The following is a 13,147-nucleotide window of genomic DNA, read 5'->3' on the forward strand; positions in this document are numbered from 1 at the left end:
ACCCTTCGTGCTGATTGTTTTCGAATTCTGGGGGGCTGAGGGTGTGTATATATAGTTGGAGGGTGAAAGGCTTGCATCGCAGGCACCAGAAACAAAAAATGTTCAGAGAGACTATGACAGGTGGGGCAGGGGTCAGAGCTTTCATGAAATAAAAAGTGTTAGCTCCAGGTAGGTATAGGTGTGGGGAAAGGAGGTGGAATTGTAACCAAAGACAAAGTGCGGGGAGGAAACGGGATAACACTTCACGAGAAAAAAAATAGGATATGTAAATGATCTCACCGTCTTTTTGAGCCCATACAACTAAAATACGTCAGGATTCAGACAAAACTAGTCCTACAAATTTGTAACATCCTCATCCACTCACCCACTCAAAGATAGGCAGTTCTCAGAAATGTGGATAGAAGGAAATAATGAACCTGGCCAGAGGGTTAATTTTGACAATGGGTATAGACATCAATCACGTGCAGATAGAACTTAAATTTTAAGAGCTCAAGCTTACCTAGTAAAAGAATAATTGTGATAATTTATATCTCTTTGATAAGTTGCCTATGGCCTACATGTTGAGTTCCAAGTTTACAAGCAGGCCCAGTGTTACAGGATGGTCTCAAGCTTGAAAGTCTCCTGTTTCCACCTCCCAAGTGCACAAGGTCAAGGTTTCTAAAGCACTAATTAGAAATGATGAAGAAATGTACTCATAGCTGGACATAATGGCTAGCCTTGTCATCTCAGCTACATAAAAAGTTGAAAACAGAGTTGAGGTTTCAGGCCAACCAGGGCAAAAATGTTCAAGATAGCCCATCTCAACAGAAAAACTTAAGCATGGCTGGATGCACTTGTGATCTCAGCTACAATGCAAAGTATAAATAGGAAGATCGGGGTTTAGGCGGACACTGGCAAAAAGTGAGACCCTAACTCAAAAATAATTAGAGCAAAATAAGTGTGGCTCAAGGAGTAGGGGTGCCTATCGAGTGTGAAGCCCTGAGTTCAAACTCTAAGTGCTCGTATCACAAAAAGGAAAGAAAGAAGGAAGGGAGGAAGGGAGAAAGGAAGGAAGAAATGGAAGGAAAGGAAAAGGGAAGGAAGGAAGGAAGGAACCCATCCCCAGAATGTTTAAATTCTGGACATTGGGATTTCACAGTAAACAAAATAAATTTCTAGATGAGAAGACACTAAACATAGTGACTAGTTTGAAGGAAATAACTTAGTGATGAGTGAAGACATAGGAAAAGTATTTCTGAGAAGATAACACAATTTAAAGTACATAGAAAAATCAGTTAAAGTCCTCTGTGCCAACTCCAGAAGCTATATGGGATTCTAAATAATCAGAACTAGCCAGGTGCCAGTGGCTCGCACCTGTAATCCTAGCTACTCAGGAGGCTGAGATCTGAGGATTGCTGTTCAAAGCCAGCCTGGGCAGGAAAGTCCGTGAGACTCATCTCTGATAAAGCAGTAGAAAACCAGAAGTGGTGCTGTGGCTCAAGCAGTAGAGCACTAGCCTTGAGCTGAAGAGCTAAGAGATAGCGTCCAAGCCCTGAGTTCAAGCCCCACGACTGACAACAACAAAAAAAAAATACCAGAACTGTATCTACCTATACATTTCAGATAACTCTCTGGATTCTGGCACCAACATTATGATGCCAGAGCTATGTATTTTTTCCAACAAGATGGTTGTATATAACATAGAATTACATTTTTATATAAAAACAAATCTATGTTTTTTAAAAGTGAAAGTGTATGCATCAGTCAATGAATCAATCATTTGGGGAACTTCTGTTTTTTACACTAGCAAATTATTATGAGTGGAAACAGGCTCAAGCTTTTATATAGAACCAAAGACTGTAAGAACTCCAGGTCTCTTCAGAAGGAAGCTTCCAAATACAATAACCTTGTGTGCTTTCATCTTGGGAAAAATTACTTCATGGGTAATTATAGTTATTAATAGTAAGGGGAAAGAACATTACTGCTTGCATAAGAGATACCTTAGTATTCTCTAGTCATGTAATAATTTCATTTCTGTAGTCTCAGTTTTATACTTGAAAGGTACATTTCCCTTATATTGCAGCCTAGTGCTAAAATCAGATCCAAAGAACACTTAAATGATAGGTTTATAATAGAAGAAAATCCAACTCTACTTAAATTTAAAGATTTCTGAAATCAGCATCAGTGTATACTATTTTTTTTCCTTTCACATACTACTGCCTCATCCCATAGAGAAGATGAGGTATCTTCAAAGCAGCCTTTTTTTGGGGGGGGGGTCCGGTTGTGGGGCCTGAACTCTGGGCTTGGGCGCTGTCCCTCAGCTCTTCAGCTCAAGGCTAGCGCTCTACCACTTGAGCCACAGCGCCACTTCCGGCTTTTTTCTTTTTTGCTTATGTGGTGCTGAGGAATCGAACCCAGGGCCTCAGGCATGCAAGGCAAGCGCTCTACCACTGAGCCACCTTCCCAGCCCCAAAGCAGCCTTTTTTAAGTTTAAGGAGTCAGCCTGGAAGAAGTATGAGAAAGCTAATAATTGTTATCTATCTAATTAGTTCTATGTTAACTGAATGTGCAACTATTGAGTTGCAAATATTAAACACAAATCCTACATTCTCAAGAAATCTCCCCCAAATCCTAACAATCCCTGGTCTTTATCAAACTGCCTCCAAAACCATTCTTCTGAAAATATGACAAGTCAACTCTTCACTAAAGCCACTTCTGGTTCTAGATAAGGAAAGATGGCAAGAAACTGGAATCTTCATCCTTTAACCACCAACACTAAGACAGTAATGCTAAATTATTCTGAAATATATTTTCATTGATAACATCTCAGAACACGCAGTCCACTTATATGGAATTAGGGTACCTCAGTTTTAAAACCTTTTCAACCAACTACTTACTGCTATGTGATAAGAAAAGGCAGCTTTGCAGATGACGCTGTTGCTCGTAGTTATCAGCTGCCAGCCATGGCCAACTACACAGTGTTCTTCCAGTTGCTGCCAGCAAGCCCTTGGTCAGCATCTCCATCAAGCTATTTGCAGACAAAGTTCCAAAGACAAGCCAGGTGCCCGTGGCTCACACCTGTAATCCTAGCCACTCAGGAGGCTAAGATCTGAGGATCATGGTTCAAAGCCAGCCCAGGCAGGAAAGTCTATGAGATTCTTATCTCCAATTAACCACCAGAAAACCAAAAGTGGTGCTGTGGCTCAAGTGGTAGAGCGTTAGCCTTGAGCTGCAGAGCTAAGGGACAGCTCCCAGGCCCAGAGTTCAAGCCCCACAACAAGTTCCAAAGACAGCAGAAAACTCATGCTCCCATGCTCTGAGCACTGGTAAGAAAGAATATGGTTATGAGGGCTTCTGCTTTCACAGGATGATCTCAGGATTCATGTGCCAAGGAGGTGACTTCACATGCCATAATGACACTGTTGGCAAGTCCACTTCAGAGAGAAATATGATGAGAACTTCATCCTAAAGCATAAACATCCTGGCATCTTGTCCATGGCAAATGCTGGACCAAACACATTTGCGTTTGGTTCCCCATTTTACATCTGCATTGTCAAGACTGTTGGATAGCAAGCATGTAGTCTTTGGGATGGTGAAAGACGGTATGGAAGTCATTCAGGGCTTTGAGTCCGAGAATGGTAAGACCAGCAAGAAGGTCACTGTTACCAATTGCAGACAACTCTAATACATTTGACTTGGTTTATCAGGAGAGTACCCTTCCACCCCAGCAGCTTGCAAGATCCTGTCATCTTAGTGCTGTCATTGCAGTTGGGGGGGGGGTGTTCCATGTTTTCCTTACTCCCCTAAACTTAGCTGGATTGTTAACTCTGCCTAGCTGCAGAGTTAAGTTAATGATTATGAACATAAAAATGAAACAAACAAAAAAGAAAAGGCAGTGGTTTGAAGCACTGGAAGACAAAAAATATTTAGCAGACACTGAAGTCTTCCCCCAGGTCTCAGACTATTTCAATCACTGGAGGTATGGTGTGGAAAAATAGAGTTCTTCTTCTTGGGAACTTAGTTCTTAATAGGAAGAAAGAAAATAAACAAGATATTGCAAATGGTGCTAAGAGTAAGGAAAGAGATAGTTAGATAGGGTGGTCAAGGAAGGCCCATGCTAAGAAATCAGTATTTGAACTGCAATCTAAAGGATTTAAGTATCCAGCTATACTGGAGAACACTCTGGCTGAGAGAAGAAAAAGTATGAAGGTTCTATGGTAGTAATGGTTTTGGTCTGCTTAAAGAAAAGAAAGGAGATCACATAAACTAGAGAATACTTGGGGAAGTAGAGATCGTTTGGATATGGTTAGAAAACTATAAGGGGCCAAATTAACCATAAATTTTCATAAATCACAGGAAGAAAGTGAGATTAAGAGTCATGGGAAGGCTATGAAGGTGGCTCAGTGGTAGAGCGCTTGCCTTGCATGCATGAGGCCCTGGGTTCGATTCCTCAGCACCACATAAGCAAAAAGAAAAAAACCAGAAGTGGCGCTGTGGCTCAAGTGGTAGAGCGCTAGTCTTGAGCTGAAGAGCTGAGGGACAGTGACCAGGCCCAGAGTTCAGGCTCCATGACCGGACCCCCCCCCCCCCCACACACACAAAAAGAGTCATGGGAGTAACAATAAAATGTATACTTTAAAAAAACCTGGGGGCTAGGAAGGTGGCTCAGTGGTAGAGCGCTTGCCTTGCATGCATGAGGCCCTGGGTTCGATTCCTCAGCACCACATAAGCAAAAAGAAAAAAGCCGGAAGTGGCGCTGTGGCTCAAATGGTAGAGTGCTAGCCTTGAGCTGAAGAGCTGAGGGACAGCACCCAGGCCCAGAGTTCAGGCCCACGACTGGACCCAAAAAATAAAAATAAATAAAAAAATAAAAAAAATAAAAAAACCTGGAGCTGGTGGCTCATGCCTGTAATCCTAGCTAATCAGGAGGCTAAGATCTGAGGATGGTGGTTTAAAGCCAGCCTGGGCAGGAAAAGTCTGTGAGACTCTTATCTCCAATTAACCATCAGAAAAACAGAAGTAGTGCTGTGGCTCAAGAGCTCAGACAGTGCCTGAGTTCAAGCCCTATCACTGGCAAAAAGAAAAAAAGATAGGAGCTGTTGAATGAGTTTCAAATAGTAGAGAAATATGATCCAATTTATATTTACTCCAGCTGCTCTGTAGAGAAAATATTTGAGTAAGAAAGGAAGCACTGCTTTTTCTCAAAAAGAAAGCAAATAGGTGGCTACTGCTATGGTAAAAGAGAACTGGTAATGGCTCACTGAAGTTATTTTAGAGATGAGAACACAGTAAATTAGAACACAGTAAAGCCACCAGCATAAGCATGTTCATTGCAGTATTATTCACCATAGCCAAGGTATGGAACCAACCCAGATGCCCTTCAATGGATGAATAGAGAACATGTTGTATATACACAATGGAATTTTACTCATCCATTAGAAAGAATGACATTGCATCATTTATAAAGAAATGGAAGGACCTGGAAAAAAAATTGTGTTCAGTGAGGTAAATCAGGCCATGGAAGCTAGAATTAACTTATAAATATATAAGTAAACACTCTGAGTGGTATGCAAGTGTACACAAATGTATTAACTGAAATATGGTAGATTCAGGGAAGACTGTGAGAAGGCTCACAGTCCAACAAAATAAATACCAGGCAACAGGTACTCAAAAGAAGTGGAGACATGGAGAGAGAGGGGGAGAATGCAGTCATAAAATCCAATGTGAGCCTGTGAATGTGGCCTAGTGGTAGAATGCTTGCCTAGCATGCATGAAGCCTTGGGTTCGATTCCTCAGTAACACATACACAGAAAAAGCCAAAAGTGGAGCTGTGGTTCAAGTGGTAGAGTGCTAGCCTTGAGCAAAAGCAGCTCAGGAACAGTGCCCAGGGACTCTGAGTTCAAGCCCCAGTACTAGCCAAAAAAATAAAAAAAAAAAAAAAAAAAGAAGGGAAGAAAAATTAAGGATGACACATATTTTTTGCCTTAAGCTACTTAATGGTAATAACAATGCTGAAAAGACTGGAAAGCACAGGTCAGAAAGGGAAAATCAAGTATATTAAATTAGTATATATTAAATTTGAATTACCTATTTAGACATTCCTAAGAGAGTTTGAGTAGACTATACAGAGAGAAACCAGTATTAAGAGGAGAAATTTGGGAGGCAGCCGCTCATAGAATATAATGCATTATGATTTTTAAATCACTTAGAAAACACTATTTAAAAAAATTTCAAGCCTGACATTGGTGCAATCCTAGCTGTAATCCTAGGTACTCAGGAGACTGAGATCTGAGAATCACAGTTCAGCCAGCCTGGGTAGGAAAGTCTGTGAGACCCTTATATCCAATTAACCACCAAAAAACTGGAAGTGATGCTGTGGCTCAAGGGGTAGAGCGCTCACTTTGAGCTGAAGAGCTCAGGGACAACACCCAGGCTCTAAGTTCAAGCCCCGTGACTGACAAAAAAAAAAAATATCTCAAATCTACCATTGAAAATTTCAGTTGAAAATGCATGAAAGACATCATGTTATTTCTGCTTTAACATTTTTAACCCATAACCCTTCTGTACATCATCTTTATGACAATAAAAATGGTTGTTTTGGGTTTTTTTTTTTGATTAGTCATGGGGCTTGAACTCTGGGCTTGGGTGCTATCCCTGTGCTCTTCAGCTCAAGGCAAGCACTCTACTGATTGAGCCACAGCACTACTTCTGGTTTTCTGGTTAATTGGAGGTAAGAGTCTCACAGACTTTTCTGCCCGGGCTGGCTTTGAACCGAGATCCTCAGATCTCAGCCTCCTCAGTAGCTAGGATTACAGGCATGAGCCACTGGTGCCGGGCTAAAAATGGGTTTTTAAAAATTTTTAACTCACCCGGCACTGTGGCTCATGCCTATAATCCTAACTACTCAGGAGGCTGAGATCTGAGGATTTTGGTTCAAAGCCAGCCCAGGCAGGAAAATCTGAGAGATTCTTATCTCCAGTTAACCACCAGAAAACCATAAGTGGGGCTATGGCTCAAGTGGTAGAGCACCATCCTTAGGCTGAAGAGGTGAAGCACAGCACCCAGGTGAAGGACAGCACCCAGGCCCAGAGTTCAGCCCCATGACTGAGGAAAAAAAAAATAACTCAATGTTTTCAAGGGGAGACATGAGATTTTTTTTTCTGAGGCATGATTTGAATATATTGTCTTATTTTTTATGCAGGTTCTGGGGTTTGAACTCAGGGCCTGATCACTGTCCCTGAACTTTTTTTTGTCAGTAATGGGGCTTGAACCCTGGGACTGGGTGCTGTCTCTTAGCTCTTCAGCTCAAGACTAGCACTCTACTACTTGAGCCACATGCCACTTCTGGTTTTCTGGTGGTTAATTGGAGATAACTGTCTCATGAACTTTCCTGCCCAGGCTGGCTTTGAGCTGCGATCCTCAGATCTGAGTTTCCTGAATAGACTGGATTACAGGTATGAGCCACTGGTGCCCAGCTTGCCCCTGAGGTTTTTTTTTTCAAAGCTAGCACTCTACCACTGGAGCCACATCTCCACTTTTATTTTTTTTTTTGGTCCGGTTGTGGGGCCTGAACTCTGGGCCTGAGCACTGTCCCTCAGCTCTTCAGCCACTTAAGCCACAGCGCCACTTCCGGCTTTTTTCTTTTTGCTTATGTGGTGCTGAGGAATTGAACCCAGGGCCTCAGGCATGCAAGGCAAGCGCTCTACCACTGAGCCAACTTCCCAGCCCTACTTTTTTTTTTTTTTTGGTGATTAATTGGAATTGTGTGTTACACTTTCCTGAGCAGGTTGGCTTTGAACTGTGATCCTCATCTCAGTTTCTTGAGTAGCTAGGATGATACGTATGAGCCACTAGTGATCAGCTGAATACATTATTTTTATTTTTATTTCTTTGATTGGTCATGGGGCTTGAACTCTGGCATGGGCACTGTCCCTCAGCTCTTCATCTCAAGGCGAGCACTCTACCACTTGAGGCACAGAGCCACTTCTGGTTCTCTGGTGGTTTATTGGAGATCAAGAGTCTCATGGACTTTCCTGCCTGGGCTGGCTTTGAACTGTGATCACAGTTCAGATATCAGCCTCCTGAGTAGCTAGGATTATAGGCGTGAGTCACCTGCACCCAGCATGAACACATAATTTTAAACGCTTTATAATGAAGGATTTTTTTGTTGTTGTGGTCCTAGGGATCAAATCCAAGGCTTTGCTCATGCTATTGTCAGTTTTATCACTGAGGTATGCATACAATCCCCAAAATTAAGTCTAGCTATGGAGTAAGGTAAAGGGGTCTGAGTCTGTTGTTAAGCATTCTGCCCTCACCCCCCCACACACACACACCCCTCGTGTTTTGGGTTGAATCCAGGTCCTTAGGCATGATAGCTAAATGCTCTACCCCTAAGCTTTATCATTAGCCCTTTTTTGTTTTAATTTTATTTTATGGTAAAGATGCTGTACAGAGGGGTTGTAGTTATGTAAGGCAATGAATACATTTCTTGTCAAATATTGTTATCCAGTCCTTTTTCTCCCACTATTCCTTCCTTCCCCTACACCTTCCCTTGCCCCCCTAAGTTGTAAAGTTCATTTCCAACTTAGTGCCTTGTAAGTATCATTGTTGCACTGGGTCATCCTTTGTTCTTGTTTCAACATTTTGTTATTACCCTTCCCTTTCCCAAATTAGACAAATACATACACAAGATGCAGGGTACAACTTTATTTTAACGGGTTGGATGCATGGCTCAGTTCGTAGAGCACTAGCCAAGGAGTAAAAGTGGCAGGTACTGAGTTTTGAGTTCAGGTCTTGGACCTTAAGAGGAAAATAAGTCTCACTGAGTTGTTTAGGCAGACCTGGAATTCATGGTCCTCCTGCTTTAGCCTCCCAAGTAGATGGGATGACAGATGTGTACCACTACTTCTGGGCGATTATTAGACTTTTTTTTGTTGTTGGTGGTCTTGGGGGCTCAACTCTGGGCCTGGGCACTGTCCCTTAGCTCTTCAGCTCAAGGCTAATGCCCTACCATTTGAGCCACAGTACCACTTCCAGCTTTTTTCTGCTTATGTGTTGCTGAGGAATGGAACCCAGGGCTTCATGCATGCAAGGCAAGCACTCTACTACTGAGCCAATTTCCCAGCCTTATTGTTAGACTTTTAAGATCACGTGGAAAACATGAAAAAAGAAATGTGGAGACACCCCCCACTCCCCAGAAAGTGATAAACTACTTTTTAAAAATATTTTTTTAGGAAGACTCATTGAAAGATACCTGAGGCCTAAGCTTAAAATATCTTTCAAGGAATCTGCCTAGAAGACTTCAGATCTAAGCTCAACCTCATCCTAAAATTTGCCAATAAGAATCTTCTTTCAACTTCTCATATTTGCTAGATGGGCAGGCTTCATCAACTTTCCCTTGCTACTCCTATTACTAATAATTAGGTAATTTCAGGCCAAGCATGGTGACACATGTTCCCAAATCCTAGCTACTCAAGAAGCAGAGACAGAACCACAAGTTTGAAGCCAACTAGGACAAAAGTAACAGTAAAAGATTGTCTCAAAAACAAAATCACAAGGTCTAGATCAAATGGTAAAACGCTTGCCTAGCATATATAAGGCCCTGCATTTAATTCCTAGAACTGAAAAAAGAAAGTAATATCCTGATTCTGAAACCTTGAATGCCTCTTTTAACTTCTTCCTCTGTCTCATTCTCCCCTGTATTATATAGATTTACACAAGTCAATTAAGACAAAATTACTACACTCTAGTAGTTTTGTCTTCAAATCCTATTTTTCTCTATCGTTTTCTAACCTCTATCATTATGGCCAAGTGTTTATGTCTCATATATTTTCCTTATTAGTAACATGAAACTATCAAATGTTATGTCCTCTTATGTGACCAGTCCCAATCCAAGAACCCAATTCAGGAATCCACTATCGGATCAGCAACTATCAAATAATTCATTCTCATTCTTTCCCTTGGATTGTTAACTCCTTCAAGGCAGGCAACAAACTTTCTATATAATTTCTTAGTCTCCTATTGCCTATCACAGCTCTACTTTATTATACAAGTTTCTCACTAAGTTGAATACTGATTTGAAATACAGGTCTAAATTTCTGTGTAAGCTCTGCTATTAATGTTCTTTTCTACATTCCTCACCATACATACCAGTGTTAAAAATAACTTCAGTTGTGGTTTAAGGTCTTATTCAATCATTTACGATGGGTTGGAGATTTAGCTCAGTGGAAGAGCCCTTGGCCTGCCAAGTGCAAGGTCCTGAGTTCGGTCTTCAGCTCTAGAAAAAAAAAAAAAAAGCTAAATCATTTACAAGAACATCTTCCTAAGGCTCACTTAAAAATAAATATTATGGGCCAGGCACTGGTGGCTCATGCCTGTAATTCTAGCTACTCAGGAGGCTGAAATCTGAGGATCATGGTTCAAAGCCAGCCTGGGCAGGAAAGTCCATGAAACTCTTATCTCCAATAAACCACCAGAAAAACGGAAGTGGCATTGTAGCTCAAGTGGTAGAGTGCTAGCCTTGAGTTGAAGAGCTCAGGGACAGCAGTCAGGCCCAGAGTTCAAGCCCCACAACCAACAAAAAAAAATATTATGGAACTGGGAAAATGGCTTAGTGGTAGAATGCTTGCCTCGCATGCATGAAGCCTTGGGTTCCATTCCTTAGTACCATATAAATATAACAAGCCAGAAGTGGGGCTGGGAAGGTGGCTTAGTGGTAGAGTGTTTGCGTTGCATGCATGAGGCCCTGGGTTCAAATCCTCAGCACCACATAAGCAGAAAAAGCTGAAAGTGGCACTGTGGCTCATGTGGTAGAGAACTAGCCTTGAGTAAAAAGAACCTCAGGGACAGTGCCCAGGTCCTGAGTTCAAGCCACAGGACTGGCACAAAAAATGAAAAAAAAAATTATACAGGTTACTTAACCTCAAATTACCTCTACATATTATGATTTTCCTTGATAATGAAGCAGCTTTGAAACTTTCTTACTTTTATGTATAATGTAAGTAAAACCATCAGAAAACAAAACTCAACAATTTTATAACTTCCACTCACTGACAATAGAATTACTCCGTGTGTGTGTGTGTGTGTGTGTGTGTGTGTGTGTGTGTGTGTGTGTGTGTGTGTGTGTGTGTGTGTGTGTTAAGAGGAAGGGCAATGTCTAGATGCCACGAGTTTTATTACCAAACTACTACTAATATTATTCCTATAGATAGTAATAGCTAAAGAAGGCTGGTTGGGATGAGATAATATAGCAAATGCTTAGTGTATGATTGACTGTACATATTGTATATTCCCTTACTTCAGCAAATCCTGAGTATAGAGTTTCTTTTAGTCACACTTGGAATTATGTCTCTCACTCATGTGGTTTCAATTAAGTTCTGTTAAAAATAGCTTGTAACATAAGCATTTTCACTTTTAGCACTTCAACAACTTTAATACTTTTAGTCTACACAAAGAATAGACATTAGGGGAAAAAAACAATCCAAGGAAGTTACAAGTACACTTGTGCTGTCTCTTTCTGAACAGTTAAACCATTTTAGTATATACTCTTCTACTATCAGCTATTAGGTTATTTTACAATACAAATACATATATTTATGAAGTATATTTAGACATATATTTAAGAAGAATTTCTTTTTTTAACAAAGAAAAAATCTCTTATCTCCCTTTCCTTAAGTTCATAACAATATTTTTTAACTAATTAAAAGAAAGAAAAAGAACATTAATACATTTTTTCACATAGAGATATAGCAGAAGTAATTAGAGAATTTTAATTCTTCATTTCATATAATTTCAGGTAGGCATTCTGCTTGTACAGACTGACTTCATATTCATATCTTCAAAGCAGTGAAAATTCAAATTCAGACACAGCTGTTAAGTACCGCCATTCGTTTGCGTTATAATATCTGGAGAAAGATATAACAATAGGTTACTTCATTCAGAAGCAAGTGCTGAACAATTTTGAATAACTAGTCCCTGGAAATGAGAGCTCTTGTCCAGGTCACTGTAGTTCAACTGCATCATGCCTTTAGGCAACAAATCCAGAGACTACTAAAAAAAAGAAAAGAGTCAGATGCCTGTGGCTCATGCCTAGCTACTCAGGAGGCTGAGATCTGAAGACTGCAGTTCAAAGCCAGCCCAGGCAGGAAAGGCTGTGAGACTCTCATCTCCAATAAATCACCAGAAAACTGGAAGTGGCACTGTGGCTCAAGTGGTAGAGCGCTAGCCATGAGCTGAAGAGCCCAGGGACAGCACTCGGGCCCAGAGTTCAAGCCCCATGACCACCACCACCACCACCACCAACAAAAAGGATTACCTGGCTCACCCTTTATTGAACACATGGAGATTTTATATGTGTATATATATATATATATATATATATATATACACACATATGTATATATATATACACATATGTATACATATAATATATAATATATATAATATATAATATACACATATATGTATACATATGTATATACACATATATACATTTTTTTAAATGTAAGGAAGTCTTCTCAATAATATTCAAAAGGAAAGCCAACAACAATTGTCAGTTGCAATTGCAGAGCCTGTAATCTCAGTTTTGTAACCTGAAAGACTGGATCCAGCTGTGCGTTCATCCTTGTCCTCTTCAGTACCCCTAGGCAAAAGCCCCCACATTCTATCCTTTGCCTTCTATTCTTTGTTGAATCCAAATTTGTCCCCCCAGGTCTTGTACCAGGAGATTCACAGAGCTAGTTTTACCTATTGTCCACTTTCACATTAAGATACATCTTACTCCTTTACCTAATCAGCCACTACCCATGGTACTGAAATTTTGTTGCACCTCGGAATTACATGAGATTAAAAAAAAAACAACCCTGAATCTTGGTTACACTTCATGCCAACTGGATCAGAATCTTTGAGCGAGGGGTCCAAGTACTAGACAACCAAGACAGTGTGGGGTGCACACTCTATCTTTGATCTTCTAGGATCTGTGGACATTAGCATCACTTAGAATATTGTTAGGAAGCCGGGCGCTGGTGGCTCACGCCTGTAATCCTAGCTACTCAGGAGGCTGAGATCTGAGGATCGCGGTTCAAAGCCCGCCTGGGCAGGAAAGACCGTGAGACTCCTATCTCCAATAAACCACCAGAAAACCGGAAGTGGCGCTGTGGCTCAAGTGGTA

General features: G+C 40.9%; 1 protein-coding gene across 5 annotated transcripts in view; it reads right to left on the minus strand.

Annotated features, from left to right (window-relative positions):
* Positions 1-10,233: 10,233 nt before the first annotated feature.
* Positions 10,234-13,147, minus strand: part of LOC138827148 (meiosis-specific kinetochore protein-like) — a 50,589-nt gene continuing 47,675 nt past the window's right edge. For 3 of the 5 annotated variants that reach the window (XM_070022629.1, XM_070022627.1, XM_070022626.1), the window contains one exon: positions 11,644-11,882. In XM_070022629.1, the coding sequence (XP_069878730.1) occupies positions 11,874-11,882 (9 nt within the window). In that variant the 3' untranslated portion in view covers positions 11,644-11,873. Of the gene's footprint in view, positions 10,256-11,643; positions 11,883-13,147 lie in introns of those variants that run through there. The other 2 variants (XR_011371998.1, XR_011371999.1) reach the window with 2 other exon arrangements.

The sequence above is a fragment of the Dipodomys merriami genome, unplaced genomic scaffold, assembly GCF_024711535.1.
Source record: "Dipodomys merriami isolate MVZ:Mamm:240054 unplaced genomic scaffold, mDipMer1.0.p SCAF_151, whole genome shotgun sequence".
In the NCBI taxonomy this organism is placed as follows: Eukaryota; Metazoa; Chordata; class Mammalia; order Rodentia; family Heteromyidae; genus Dipodomys; species Dipodomys merriami.